At 46.0% G+C, this 15,292-nt stretch overlaps 1 protein-coding gene across 5 annotated transcripts in view; it reads right to left on the bottom strand.

The window, feature by feature from the left end:
* Window positions 1-15,292, bottom strand: part of bcar3 (BCAR3 adaptor protein, NSP family member) — a 69,386-nt gene that overhangs the window by 1,898 nt on the left and 52,196 nt on the right. For 4 of the 5 annotated variants that reach the window (XM_020049069.2, XM_010872043.4, XM_010872047.4 and 1 more), the window contains 7 exons: window positions 7,497-7,625; window positions 3,706-4,151; window positions 3,006-3,106; window positions 1,663-2,429; window positions 916-1,031; window positions 620-791; window positions 6-117 (listed from right to left, as the gene is read on the bottom strand). In XM_020049069.2, the coding sequence (XP_019904628.2) occupies window positions 6-117; window positions 620-791; window positions 916-1,031; window positions 1,663-2,429; window positions 3,006-3,106; window positions 3,706-4,151; window positions 7,497-7,625 (1,843 nt within the window). Of the gene's footprint in view, window positions 1-5; window positions 118-619; window positions 792-915; window positions 1,032-1,662; window positions 2,430-3,005; window positions 3,107-3,705; window positions 4,152-7,496; window positions 7,626-7,917; window positions 13,502-15,292 lie in introns of those variants that run through there. The other variant, XM_029121793.2, reaches the window with a different exon arrangement.

Raw genomic sequence — 15,292 nt, 5'->3', positions numbered from 1 at the left:
CTTACCTGTCCCTTCATACAGCCCCTTGTAAAAGGGCTTAAGAGACTTCTCATATATAATGGCAGTCTGTGTGTACGCCCTCCTCAGCATGGTCCACGTGTGGTCTAACCGTGTGATCTGCAGACCGGAGAAGAGAGAGTCTGTTAACTGCCAGTCACGTGTTCTAACTTTTCCATTTGTTAATTCCAGATTTATTTATTTCACATTCAAATACGCAGCTCGAATTAGATTGTATTTTGACAATATGTGAAATTGATAATACCAATAATCCTCTGAAATGTCATTTCATCTGTGTCGTATCATGGCCCAAAAAAGCATTTTTGTGGGAGCAGAATTTATAAAATACAGGCGATTTTTGTGGATGTGGAATCTAGCGGAACCGTTTGACCCACAAACAAGTCCCTATCCCAGTTCAAGCACTGCGTTCGCCCCAAACCCGTTTCGTCCCCCCCAAAAATAAACCGGAACTACTGCTGCTCGTAAATCACCTAATTAAATGTATACATTGGCCTTGACAGATTCTCGCCATTTCATAGCTCCACAATCTTGCCAGACCAGTGAATCTGGTTGGGGTTCTGGGGACTGTGTCTTATGCGTATCATGGCATTGAGTGTGGTACCTGAGGCATGTCCAGTGCTTTCATGACAGAGGAGAAGGCGTACAGGTCCCCCATTGAGTCCTTCAGCTCCAGAGCCACCATAATGATGCGGTTGAGTGTGGCGGCCCTCTCCTCAAGACTTCCTGTACAGCCCAGGATGTCTACAGCAATCCCAATGGCCATGGTGTGATGCCTGCGGAACAAGTCATGCAGCAGAGTTCAGTTGGAAGTCCTTATAACCTTGGATTTGTGTTGTGTAAATGTGGGGAGGAATGCATGGTGTGTGTGTGTGTGCGTGTGTGTGTGTGATCATGTACCTTTCCATTAGGTCCTGACGCAGCTGCCTGCCATGGGGCAAGGTCACCAGCTCCAGTCCAGAAGACACGCCCATTTGACGTTTCATCTCCTCAGACACTCCAAGTACCCTAGCAACCTGTCAGGGAAGAACATATTTTAATATTTAGTTATGTTTTTAGCAGACGCTGTTCAGTTTTAAACATACATTTATAATTACATCAGTTGGTAATGTAATTGGTTACTGTATAGCATTTTTGGAGAAACCCTATCATTGACCTTTTTACTGCATTAAACAAGAGGTATTTTCATTTTATTCCCCAGGCACCTCAAAGATTTTAAGCTTAGTAACCCAATAATGGGTTTGGATACCTTTAGCATTTTTGGCACACAGAATAAAATAAATGTACCATTTTAATTTAGCTCTTGTCTATGAAATGCCTAGAGGAAATGAATAAAATGCCAATCTCTGTTCCAGATGCTCTCTGTGTGCCAGGTTGTGTCTGGCCCTTAAGTTAGATACTGTTGAAGAATCTGCACTTATCACGCGAACATAAACTGACGCAGATACATTTAAACAAAATGAAATTATATTTCATTCACTTAGCAGGCGCTCTTACCCAGAGCGGCGTACAGCACTGTGCCTACATTTTCACACTTTTGTCCTGGCCCTGTTTGGGAATCAAACACACAACCTTCCCATTGTAACTGCCATGCTCTACCAACTGAGTGACATGGGGCAACAGTGTGGGTGGGGGGGGTGGCAGTACCTGGCAGTCTGCCATGAGGATGTGCTTGGCGATGACGCGGTGGTCTTCGTGGACCAGTAGCTCTTTGGTTCTCTTGAGTACGCTCATCTCCAGGGGTTTGTTTTCAGCAGGCAGCAGCCTGGACTCAAACTCCCCCGGCCGGAACACCGACGTAGTCTCAAACAGCGGTCGCCGGAAGCTTCTGTCCTTCTCCTCCTCTGCCTCCTCCGTCTTCGCCGTACCCTCTCTTTCCTCCGCCTCCTCTTCCCCGTTCTCCAGGGCTTCCATGGCATGGTGGTAGGAACTGCGGTCCAGTTTGAAGCTGCTCCTCTGGCTCTCCTCCGACCTCAGCCTCTCCACGTAACTGCTGTTGGGCTGGCGGTCCGACCCCGGGGACTGAAGCCTGTCCCGGTCCGCTGGGCCGCATGGGCTCAGCTCACCATAATTCACCTCAGGGCTGGGGGTCTGTTGTGGCTGGGCGGCGTGGGTCGGATGCTGCTTCTTAGGCTTCAGTGGTGGAACGGTGGGACCTGTGACGGGGGTGGCCAGAGGAGATATGGGCTGCGGGTGTGGGGAGTGGGGAGTCCGCATGGAGGGCACCTTGCTGGGCTTGGGGGGGGGCTTCGGGCAGAGCTGGCTTTCCGAGCCACGGATGGCCTCCCCGGCTTGGACCTCAAAAGCCATCCTCCTTGGCACTGTGGGGCTGAGGGCTGGCTCACTGCCCGTCCTGAACACCGGGGACTTGGGGCCGGGCTGGTGGTCCATCAGCTGGGGATGAGGCCTGGAGCCTGGAAAGAGGGATCCGTTGTTACTTAAACATGAACATGGCATCCTAGTGCAGCTTGAATCCTGCTGTGTTCTGTTGGTGCTGCTAGAGAGTGCTATAGTCTATTTCTAGTCTGTCTCTGCATAGAATGCTTAATTACAGTGTCAGTCATGGAATGCGGTCCTGTGGATCTGTCTGATCTTTCATTCCGAAGACTCTGACATCGAGCATCTACCCTATTCTCTTTTCAACCTGTATCTGCTCTCTAATCCTCTCAGAATGATATTTATCTTCTGGCTGTCAAAGGCGTCCGTTCTGAGCTAAGCTTACGCACCAAGGTTCTGAGAAGGAAACTATTTTACATTAAAAAATATTTCCACCAGGATACAAGGAATGCATTTCAGGAAAACAAGTCTTTTGCATACTTGTCAGAGCTGTAAGACCTTTGACAGCGGCATGGCAGGATATCAGAGCAAGAGTGAGGGTGGGGTGGAGTGGGGGCAGTTAACAGACAGGGAGAATTTGGGGGAGGAGAGGTGGAGAGACGGACAGAGAGAGAAGGTGGGAGGGGGGAGGATGGATAGATAACAGTACCTACCTAGAGGAAGGAAGCTCTCTGATTGGTGGGTTTTCAGGGGCCTCCGTCTCTCCTGAACGTGGTTCAGACACGCCGGCTGGCTTCCACACTTGTCTTTGTTTCTGATAGACGAAATGAGAGGAAGACACAAAGAGGGAGAGAGAGAAGTAAAACATGGTCAATTGGACTGAGCCTTTTAGCTACCAACAGGGGAACGTCTACAGGGCACGCCACACCACTACCGCTCAGAGAGAAACCTGATACATCGCGTAAACTGTTTGTTATGTAAAGTGGTACCTTGTAATTTGATGGGGGCTTATTTTGTCCTGGTTTGCCTTGGCATTGTCCTCAGAGGTTGCTATTCTCCATGTAGGTTAAACACTACTTCTCACTGAAATGGTTTATTGTAGATGTGTACTTATCTATATGACTCCCACACTGGTGCGACATATTTGGAGTGCACGTGTTGTTGCACATGAAAGGCAATACATGAAACCGCTCGGATCTAATTCTATTTGGAGAAACCCTGTATCCGTTAAATGTTAAGGCTTCCTATAAGTTGCCTGCCTGTAAAACAGAATGTACATATCTAAATTAGCTCCTAGCTGCTCCTGATTTTTTTTGCGGTCTACATTTTGCTATACTGTAGCTGCAGTGCCCGGGTGCTTCCTAACGCATGGCACGTACAGAGCAGGCAACCCTCGGCAGAGGGTGCACTAACCTCAGAAGGTTGCCCCGTCCGAGGCTGTGGTCCTGGGCGTGTCCGTTCACTATGTTGAGGCTTAGGCGTTTAGAGGTCTGGCTCTTCCTCTCGGGCTGGGTCAAGCCGGCCTCGACACGGACACAGGTCACCCCATACTTCTCCTCCAGGCGACGCAGGGGTAGGGCCCGGTTGATGGGCTGGAAGATGATGGCACCCACCGCCTCGGTCACCGGTTTCCGGTTGCCCACGTAGTAGCGCACCAGGGCGGGCACACTGTTGAAGCCCTCCTTTTCGAACAGGTACTGAACCCGGGAGTAGGCCTCGTTTATGGCCACCACCTTCTTGTTGATCTTGAAGTGCTGCGGGCTGTTTTTCCACTGGCAGGTCAGGACATAGTTCCCAGGGCTCGACAGAGAGTCGCGGATCAGGAAGTCCCCGTCACGTTGAATCAGGTTCTCTGCCACCTGAATGGAAGAGGGGGCGTTTTGAGTACACACCCAAAGACATATTGCTCACACACATTTTCAGTTTCATATACAGCTGGATTTTTGTGTGGTTTGTTTTCTGTTTGTCTCTCATTTGGATTTGTGGCTACAGGCTTCCCTCTCATATTTAAAGGTCTTCTCAGTTGCATGCTTGGCTCACTGAAGGTTTTCTCAAGGTGATGAACTACTGTGATGTCATGATACCTCCCAGCAGGCTCTCAGAGCCAAGAGCACACTGAACCAAACTGGATGCCCACCATAACTGTATCTTATGATATGTTACAAACTAATTTGCTTTAGCATGGGTTCAATAAAAATATATTTAAAACATATCTTTGGTTATGTGAGATAAGCATGCGACAAATGGGGACCAGCTGTAGCTTGTGATCTTCACTTTCAGAATCCAGTGGCTGAAATGTATCTAGAACTCCTGGAGTGCATCTTTAAGTGAACAAAAGCCTTGTGTTGTGTAGAAACTCAGAGCCTTAATGGTGTTACACATTGACCCACACGCTCCTTTACTCTCATGTTGTTTCTTCAAACATGTCATTACCCTACTATTTAATTAAGTTGAACTGAACTGAGTAATTGTGTTTATATAATCATGTTTTTGAGTTGGAAGGTTGAGGTTTTTTAATTAATACTTTTTAAAAGCTCTCCACACAGTAGCACCAGGAAGGAGCCTATTAAACCTGATTAGGATCACTTGGCAGAATGTTGTTTTTCAGGGTAATTACTTAAACGTCTCAGTTCAACTGACAAGGTGCACTGTAACAACTGAACACAGCTGTGTGTATGTCTGTGTTCACCAGTCTCATGCCACCATGTCACATGCCCGCAAGGATGAGCTCAAAAGAGCACAGATTTTCATTCCGGGTCCCGTCTGAGATTTTACACACAGAGGCGATGCTTTCCAAGATGGTCTGACATAGTGAAAGTAATTCAGATGGCCATCAGAGCTCAGCACACTTGGGTGGCTAGGGTTTTTCGGTATGACGTTCGCTGTAACAACATTTATTCATCTAACGTCATTTACCATCCCCTACACACTAAAATAGAAATTAACCGGGAATTTCTGATGTGTGTTTGTGTGGCAGAGTAGACTGAGCTGGTCTGTCTTGTTCTGATTGATAGATGTCTTGTGGGGAAATGTTGACAGTGTGTACTGTGGCGTGTGCTGCTACCTAGGACCTGACAAACCAGTGTGGCTCTCACAATGCCTAAAGGAGGGTTGTGTTACATGCTGGTTCACTCCCATTACAAAGAGACAAACAAATCAGAACTGGGCTTATTGTCCGTCAAGAAGAACTAGACTTCACGGCCCACATCAAAGGGAAATACCCTTTCAGAAGAAAAGGTTTCTGTAAGGTCTTATAGGGGATCTTTAAAACTGTGGGAAATCCTTAAAATGTTAAATGAACCCTTTAAAAGTTCATCAAACCCAGTTTTAATGGTTCTTCAAATAACATTTTAAAGACGCTTTTAGGTTTATTTTGCGGTGTAGGTTTGTCAAATGTTGTTTCAGTGGAACCAGTTAATTAAGTTCTTTGAAATACATTTTAAAATTTTTCCTTGAGGAACAGTTAGGGGTTCCTCCACATTTTCATTGTGAGGAACCCTAAAAGGAACTTGTGAGGACTTTTTGGGTTTTGAAGTGTACTTAGGGACACAACTAGTGATGAAACATTCTGGGTGTAACTGTCTGGCAGGAGCTTTCATCTTAGGGATAATGATAAGCATTACAGAGGCGTGCTCCCTGCCAGATCACTAAACCAGCAGACTGCAGGACGAGAAGATGGCATTGTGTTATCTCATGGCACACGTGTTTTCACCATCAAATTAAGGCCTGTTTCTCTGTCGCGTGCAAGCGTTCGCGCGTGCGTGTCAGGGCCGCTCCGTTCTCAGTGACAAGCTCTCAGTGACAAGCTCTTTAGTGAGATACTGATGAAAGCACAAGGTTCAAATGAAGTCCATTTCAGCGAGCCATAGAGCTTGCATTGCACCACATTATGGCAAACTGACAATACGTCTCTTCTGCGGTTGCTGTGCCTCAAGACAATCGTCTTAACAGAGTCAGTGCTGCGGAAAGTGTCTGTCAAGATGAATCGTTTTCACTGCTGTTGGCCTTGTTTGTCTGATACTGATCTGGCTCAACCAGTTTCTGACAAGCTACTGAGAGTAAATCAAAGAAAAGTGCCCTGTCCCTGATTGTGTCGTTGTGTACACATCCACTTATAGCAGATCTTTCTAATGCCCTCTGATCAGATCTAATTCTTGGATCATCAGCATCACTACTCTGGGGGGGCTTTGGATCCATGTTATATAAAAAGGCTTTGTTTTGTAGGGCAGGCGTCTTCAACACAGCCTGTCAAGTCCTAAGTCCTGACCTTCGAGTTCAGATTTTACTCTACTGTTCCAAGGGAAGACACACTGCAATTTAAAATGAACCAGCTTGTGTGAACTGTGGAATCCCAATACATCCCTCAAGGAAAAATGTCAAAGGGTATTTAAAAAAACTTCTTGTGATTTCTTAAAGAAACAATTGAAGCCCCCCTCAAAATAATCAACACCGAAAGGTAATATGAAAGATTCCTTGAGTAATCATCTAAAATGTTTTTTTGTTGAAGAACCCTTTTAAAATGTTTGTCGAAGAACTCACTGGTCTTCCCAGATATTCAGTGTGAAGGAACCCTGTGTGATCCTCCAAGAACCTATTGTTTTTAGGGTGTGAGAAAATTTTGTATATTCAAAACAAGCTGACTGCCAAAGTGTCTGAGCTCACTGACTCTTCATTGGCACGACAGTCCACAGCGTGACCAAACAAAGCATTGTGCGGAATGTCATTAAAAAAGATCTTTGGCTAAGCCGAGGCACGCGTCTGTCCGGGCCAGCTGTCCTGCCCAGCGCTGGTACGCGGAAGGTTTAGCATGTTTGCTATGTTATCAGAGCACCAGTGCTGTGAAGCCTCCGTTGGGTGTGTGGCTGACCGACAGACAGCAGGAGGGACAGGCCCCCTGAGTGAAATCAGAGTGCAACCAGACCACTCCCGTTGTAGCTGTTAGCAACAGTGGAACCCCTTCCTTCTCTGCATGCTTTCCCCGGCCTGGTCATGTTTCTTGGTAAACCTCTCAGCTTTGTCATGTTATTGGACTAACATTTTTCAAAATGAGCCAGCATGAGCCACCACTAAAGGATACTTGTGCATGATTGTTTGAACCAAGCTAAAATCCTTAGATTGTGAAACAGAAAACCGGCGGCTGTTTTTTCCCTCCAGGGTGTGTGTTTGAGTGTGTGCGCAGGCATGCGGTTGTCCGTGTCTGTTACCTGTCTTGGGATGCTCCCGTGATACCAAGCATGACTGCGTGGCTCCTCGCTGCTCAGCTTAAGCTCTTCCTCCAACTCCTTGCGTAGTTTCTCCGGCGGGCCTTCCATGATGTACTTGTCCCTGGAGAACTGCACATACACAGGAACAAAAGGCTCTTTCAGTACTGGTGTCCTCACAGACATGGCTGCTGTACTGAGGAGGGACACTTTGGCTGCTGCTCTGGCTTTCGGTCTGCGTGTGCCGGTAAACATTTAATGTAATGCTCCCACTGATATCTACCTCCCACACGCCGCCTTTCCCTCACCCTCCCTCACGCTCTTTCTGTGTAAGCATGTGTCATGAAGGGCTGTCTTTGTTTGCCGGTCGGTAATTTCCTGGAGTGTGACCATGCCAAGGGCTCCCGTTGACAGTTGGCCTTACCGGTCTTTACCTTCACCTGACAGACGTGTCATATCCTGGCTGTGATGTCACGCCCCTCTGTGCTCTCCTGCCCCCGCCAGAGGCCCCGGGCGGTGCAGCTCGACACACCCACCTAGGACTAACCCGACTACTGCGACACATTAACTTATACACACATATGAACACAGGCTCACACACAGCCAAGTGGCTGGATGAAACACAGATTTACACTTCACCGGTGTCACTCAAAAGGAACATTGTCATTTAGCCATTGCCAGCAGACCTCCTTCAACCAGAATCTTCCTTCACAATGTTTAAACTTTACCTCCCTGCCCCCCAGCTTTGGTTTGTTTTTCCTAAACACATTACTAAAGGATTGGCATGCTGTTGTGCAACAACTCAGTCTGCCCGTGATATTTCTCATTGCATGATGTACAAAACCCTCAGTTCCAAGACATTTCTCTTGCAAGGTTATGACATTTCAGTCCAGCGGCGCCACTCGTGGGGTTCAACCGAGCTTCAGTTTTCCACTTTATTAACTAGAACAAAACAATACGCTACATAACACTTTAACTGGGCACCTCTTTAAACCCAAACAGAACCCCTGGAACTGGCAGACAGGATTAGTCGCTACTGGAAAGTTCTGGAGCTGTGTTCTTCAACAATGTTGGCACCCAACCTGCATCTTTCCAAAACACACAGAGGATTATTAGGGCTGCCCATAACTGGCCCCTAAAGGTGGCAGGTAGGCTAGTGGTTACAGCATCTAAACATTAATCAAATGGTGGCTGGATTGAATCCCATAGCTGGCTTGGGGAAAAGGATATCTTTTGCAAGACTGTTAACAAAGTCATTTCATGTATTAAATGACTAAAATGTTAAAATGATTATAATAATTCAAGAATAATGGGATCGTAAAGGTTACTTGCTATCACTGTCAATGGTAAGGATGAGCGAAGACCAGTAGGATTGTGTACAACTCAGTAACGTCCCCAGTAGCCAATACTTAACTTTTGTTTTTACAAAGTGGCTGGTTCTTAACAACCGCTGCCACTACCTTACTTGCCCAGTGACATTTTTGTCCCTGCAAACTACAACATCCAGCCTCAGGGGCAGGAACTCATTATAATGCTCCGTCTTTCCCATTAAGGAGCTGGAGCAGGACAGGAACACATCGTACACCCATTTGTCCTATTCTGAAGTGACATGAGGCCTTCTTGACATTGGCTAACTTTTAGGAATGTTCTGAATGCACAGCGTTTGGCCCCACTGACCACTTCCAGAAGCCGCGATGCGGTATTTCGCCGCTCCTAACAGGCAATTTACTACCACTGTTTAACCCAGGGCTAAATATGTTAAACAGTGCTCACTCTCGTCCCCAGAGAGACATTTGAAGGGCTGTAAAATTGACGTTTTCTGTTGTGGTCGACAGAATTATATGCCAAATAAAACTGAAGGCTCCAGAAAGTTGTGTTTTATTTGGGTGGTTGAAGGGGGTAAGAATTGGAAACACCAGCTTGAGTTAATATAGCTGTACATGTTTTACCAGAGAGCTAATTGAGTAGACTGAATCACTGTCAGCTGTGGGCTGCTGGTACTTCTTTATCTTATTAGTCCGTCTGTACCATTGGAGAGAAGGGGACTGCAGCTCATCCGATTAAAATAGGTTTGATATTTTTAAAAGGCAAGTCTCAGACTTGATTATAAGACCTCAGTACCCAGTGGGAGTTAGGATTGGTTTGGGGTGGGGTCGCTGAGGGGGGCACGTGAGTCTAAGGCATACTTTAGTTGTGCCAAGTTGACCGCTGCAGTCAAGGTTTGAGCCAAATTGGCCACCATCACGCAGGGAGGGGGCAACACATTTGTTTAGCTTTTTTTTTACCGCTTCATTTGAAATGTCTTGTCAGAGTTTCTGTTGGGGAGATTCTGATAGGTCCCTTACAGAATGTTAACCTCCACTCATATCTCATTATCTTAAGCGCTTAACACCCATTTCTTTGGGTCAATTTTGTACATTGTGTAAATATTGTCTTTCGCTGGCATCACCATTCCACCGAGGTATAAGTGGGCACAGGAAAGCACAGGATGTTGGCAATAGTCACAACAGCAGTAGCAAATAACTCTTCCTACACTGAATCCCTCACACAGACTCCATCTCTGATTAACTGTGAAACCTGACAAACACGCACGCGAGTGCACGTGCACACGCACCCGGCAGGGAGAGGGGGCTGTCAACTGCCTGTCAGCCATGTGTGACTCCTGAAAGGCCCAATGCTTCCCAAAACAGCCCACTACCCTGGGGGCAGCCGAGAGGAGAGAGCCTGCATATCAGCAACACAGCCAGGCAGTCAGTCACATATACTATGCTGGTGGCATATGCCATTGGAAGCAACATGCCTAGAAGTCATGGCTGTGGGTATGATTATGGGAAGATTATCCAGAACGGTCAGAGACCATATGGTCCATGTGTTCCATCAGTTTAAAGAGTGTTACAAATGGATTCTTAGGCATGTTCAGCCTTAGACCCTTAATCATATCAAAACACAGACCCATTTCAGCAATAAGGAACCTTTTGGGGTTTGTGGTCTGTTTCATTTATTTCCCCAAGTAAGACAGTGGAGAACCAATTCCCATTTTCAATAACATCCGGACCAGGTGTGGCAACAGAAGCCTACGGCTGACAGAGGACAGCACATTTTCACCAACGTCAATCAAATCGATGCCTTCTTGAGTAAGAGTGACCTCTAACTGTAACTGTCAGGACTGGTTCCCAGGTTACAGGGTGACGTCACCCAGTGAGTTTAGATATTCCCCAAGGTGGTCAGTGTGGTGTTTTACTGAAATAGTGACCACAATCCTATCTATGGAACCTCGGTCACTGTCTTTCACGTGTGTTTGTCGTGCATGACCAAGTCACATGCCATTCCATGGCCAAGGGGCGGTGTTGGTCCCATGGCAACAGGTTATGCATGGCATGTGTCAGAGCTGTCCCGTCTCGTTGTATTAAAGAATATGGAATGCTTTGGTGTGTAGCCCGGGATGATAAAAATGGTTAATCTATAAACCCAGCAATGTCAAACAGAATAAGAAACTGAACCTGTAGAAAACTGAATAGTGTGCCAGTACACTTCAGCAGGACATGGCCTCGCCATGCCAATGATAGGAAGCTAAATTAGCATGGATGTTAGTGGTTCCATTAAAAAAAAGAATCCCACAGAAATAACATGAACTCTTGCCCGGCTACAGTTTGGAAAACTTTGCATCCTCCCATCTCCACCCTTTCTGTATTTATACTGTACATGTCATGGGCTGTATATAGCGGCGTAGAATCCCAGGCCCAGGAATAACCAGTGATGGCACTGTACAGAAGGATGGGTGACTACGCACGTTGCCAACTGTCCTTGGCCTACAGGCCAGCCAATTAACTTTTGCCACAAAATGAGTTACAAGATGCTTTATACACACACACACACACAGCAACGTGTTAAAAAAGCATAAGTTAAGTAGCTGTTTTTCTTTTCAGGCATTCCCCTTAAACATTCCTTACATAATACTGCCAAAGACCTTCAACCTCCATTCACACTCACAGCACTCCTTCTCGCCTTCTCCTCGACAGTTGGTTGATTTAAGAGCATTTTATTACAGTATGGGGAACTTGGCGCCAACTGAAGTACATTTTCTTGGCATCTCCTGGCTTCGCAACAACACTGAGGCACGATGTTGAGGAATTACAGAAAGCCCTGATCCACTCTGTTGTCCACTGAGGCAATCAGCTCTTAACCAGAGTTTAAAAATAGCAGTGGTGTAATTTATCTTACACTGGATGATGTATTGGGTGACTGGATTCTATAAGTTAAATGCCACCGCTTTTAATAAAACTGGGTCCTTTGTAGTTCATTTGGTAAGAGCATTGTGCTTACAAAACTAGGGTAGTGGGTTCAATTCCCAAAGGGACACAGTACAAAAACAATGATGAAAATGTATGCAATCACTACTGTAAATTGCTCTGGATAAGAATATCTGCTAGATAACTTTAATGTATTTATATACTTTATTAATATCTGCATGTTCACTAGTTTGGATTACTAATAACGGGGTGGCCTTTTAAATGCTTTCCCTTAACTGCTCATGTCATCATCTCAGAAAGCATCCATCCATGTTGCAATCATGAGTGCCTACAGTTCATATCTCTGTCTGGGCTCCATCACATTCATTTGACCATCTAAAACACTTAAGTGGTGTCACTGTCATCTTCATCTGTATTGCAAGCTAAAATCTCCCAGCCTCCAAAAGACTAGAGAGGCAAAAACAGCAGGAAAGGGGGGAGGGGAAAGGGAAACAACCGTGTTGTTTGTTTTCAGGAACTGCGTGTGATTTACTGGACACGGTTCAGGTGAATTGTCTGATTAAATGTCTACATGAAATAGGGATTGGTTTAGTAGATTTCCCTTAGAGAGCTGGCCCCTCCTGCTCTGTCTCTAGAGGACCTTTTCTGTAACGCTTGGTTATAAGAACTTCTCTCAGGGTATTAACTTGAGTTCTACCCAGCTATGTGTAGACTACCATTAGTGGAAGTTAGTGGTCTTTCATGGCCTTTCTATCGTTCTCATCTGTGTTATGAGTGGACTCACCCTTCCTGTGGGGGTAAACTGATAGGACCACCAGGGGGTCTCGGGAGACCGTCTGCAGTCCACTGTCCCTCCATTATCCAACTATCCCCTGACCAGTTTACTACTACAGGGCTGCTCTGTGGTCACGTCCATCCACGTCGATACACTGGTAACATGATAACCAGCAGCAGGACGGAGCCACACAGGAAAGCATGGCGATGAATGTATGGCGAACCTGAGCTGCTTTGATCCTATGCCTTAATGTGCCCATTTCTCAGAAACAGCACGGCGGTTGGTTGTCTAGTTTGTCTAAATGATGAGACGTTCGCTTCAGAGCTCTTTTCTCCTGTAAATAATGTAGATTAAAGTGAAAACATTTTGTAGTCTACCATGGCTGTGTTTGAGCAGCAGGTTCCTGGTCTTTTCACTCGGACACCCTTCCTCACAGCCCACCACTCAAAGTTCCACTCACCCAGAGCAAGTGCTGGCATCCTGGGGACGGCATGCGGAAAGGATTTGGACACAAAGCATCTTTGGGCAGCCCAATAGATGCATACAGCCTTTCCAATTGCCTGTGTCTGTGCAGAGGTAGTCGGGGCATACTATTATTATTTCAGTCAGCAGGGGTCAGGTCTCCAACAGAAGGAAGGTAAGGGCTTGTTTACAACAGAGTATAAATCGGTACATAGACTTCTTTTAGTTTGCGTCATCGTTTACATAGCGTTTTAATACCGGCATGTTCCGGACAGGGTCGTGGGCGTCAGTTACAGAAAAGTTAGTCGATATACAGTACGTGCACACTGCACAGAAACTGGATACAGTTCAGACAAAATTGTCTTCACACTTGTTAAACTCTCAACTGACAATGTGGCTCACGCTACCTCTGAAGGTGACGTCTCCAGTTATCGATATCTGCAAGTTCTTCGAATCATCCTGCAAAATCGAGTGTAATGTCACCAAATCCTTAACTTCCTCAAGTGCTGAACCGTTGGACTGTTCAGGGAACAGGCTGAACCCCAGGGTACTGGGTGGGGGGAACAGGCTGAACCCCAGGGTACTGGGTGGGAGGGAGGGAAGGGGGCTGGAGGCAAAACCTCCTGGCTGAAACAATGAGTACAAAACGGAATAAAACCGGAGGGGTGGAAAGACAGAGAACGGGCAAAAGAGTAAAAGATAAACAGGAAGATTGAGCAATTGAGTCCTGGTTGTGTGCTGGGAGTATTTATTTTTTTGTTAGTTAAAACAGTATTAATACTGCTACTAAAAGCAATTACATAAATTTTACTATGCACATTTTGTATTATCATTATAACATTTGTTTATTACAGCCACTGATGAAATTGACAGAATTTCGCCAAAAGTAATTTTTATGCTTACAAAAAATTAAGCCTCGCAAATGGGGGTCATCAAGAGATTTTAACCCTGATATAAGAAGTTGGGAACTGCTATAATTGAGATTGAAAGGAAGAGATTTGTTGGTCTGACAACAGCAGGCTTAGCTGTAGCCAGAGAGTGTGGTATCAGGATTTAGACGCAGTATTATTTCTAGTGACATTTTCTACAGAGAAACAGAATTCCTATTTCAATCCCTCCGATTTCCTGTCAGTTAGTGCTAATTCTGTCAGACACCAATGTCTGACAAAATAACAATGCACCTTGCCCTCGTCCTTTTCTACATGGCTTTAAACTTCGGTGTTGAGAGCAAAGCATATTGCATCAGAATAACATTAATAACAGAGATGTGTTTTAGACTACTCTGGCCTTAGCTCCTTCACTGTACGTGGCTGTTCTTCGCACCCAGCTGTGCTGCCGAGCTACTCTGTCCTTTAATAGGGCCAGCTCCTAAGCTGCTTTGGGGTATTGTATTCAGGGGAAATGCTTGGTCTATATCCCTCCACACATAGCATGGGCCCCAGAAAAATGTTCACTCTCCAATGACCCCATGCACCAGAGCTGCGACACTGCACACTGTGTTATCCTGAGTAACCCCCCGATCTGATCGCCACACAGACCAGCCTGTCCGGACCAGGGGTTTCCATGACAACCCCTGGTGCTATTTTAAGCCCGGGCAAAACAAAACAGAGCCTATTCCTTAGCTAGCAGATTTCCGGACTCCGGGGTCCAACGGGTCCAACGGGCCAGACGCATGGAGCAACAAACGTATGTGAGTTTGGGTGGCTCTTCACTATGTGTGACAATGAGACGCGCCGGGAGCAAACAAAGGACAGAGACTGGGAAAGAGCAATAGAGAAAGAAAAAAAGACAAAGAGAGTGAAAGAAAGGAAGGATCAATAGCTCCGGCTGATGAATGGCTGGTAGTGGCGGGATGTACAGATGATGAGGAAGGATGGCTGAGGATGAGAGAGATCATTCCTGTTCTCATCTCTGATCTCACTATGGCTAACCCTGATGAGATGGTAGACCTCCAGGGGAAAAGCTTCTCAGTCATACCCACTTTCTCTGTTCTACGTCGAATGTCTTGCAACCCGCTGAACATGCTGATAAAGCAAAGAAATGTATTACAGTGTCTCCATAATTACAACACCGAAATGATTTTCATAACTGATTTCTATTAATAATAGTAGTATTTTTGTCCATCTCACAACCTTTCTAGCCCTTCTGCAGTTCCAGTTACAGGGCCGTCACACTTCCATAAACCAATGGGACAGATATAGAGCCTCTCTATAACGGTCTTCAGACATATATAGGGTCTCACTATTTCAAGACTCGCCATCCAATTCATTTAATGCCACTGCTATAATTCCCCCTGATGTCATGAAGGACAG

This window comes from Esox lucius, chromosome 8 (genome assembly GCF_011004845.1).
Source record: "Esox lucius isolate fEsoLuc1 chromosome 8, fEsoLuc1.pri, whole genome shotgun sequence".
Taxonomy (NCBI): domain Eukaryota; kingdom Metazoa; phylum Chordata; class Actinopteri; order Esociformes; family Esocidae; genus Esox; species Esox lucius.
The sequence above is the reverse complement of the archived record's forward strand: the minus strand, read 5'-3'. Positions and strand labels throughout refer to the sequence as shown.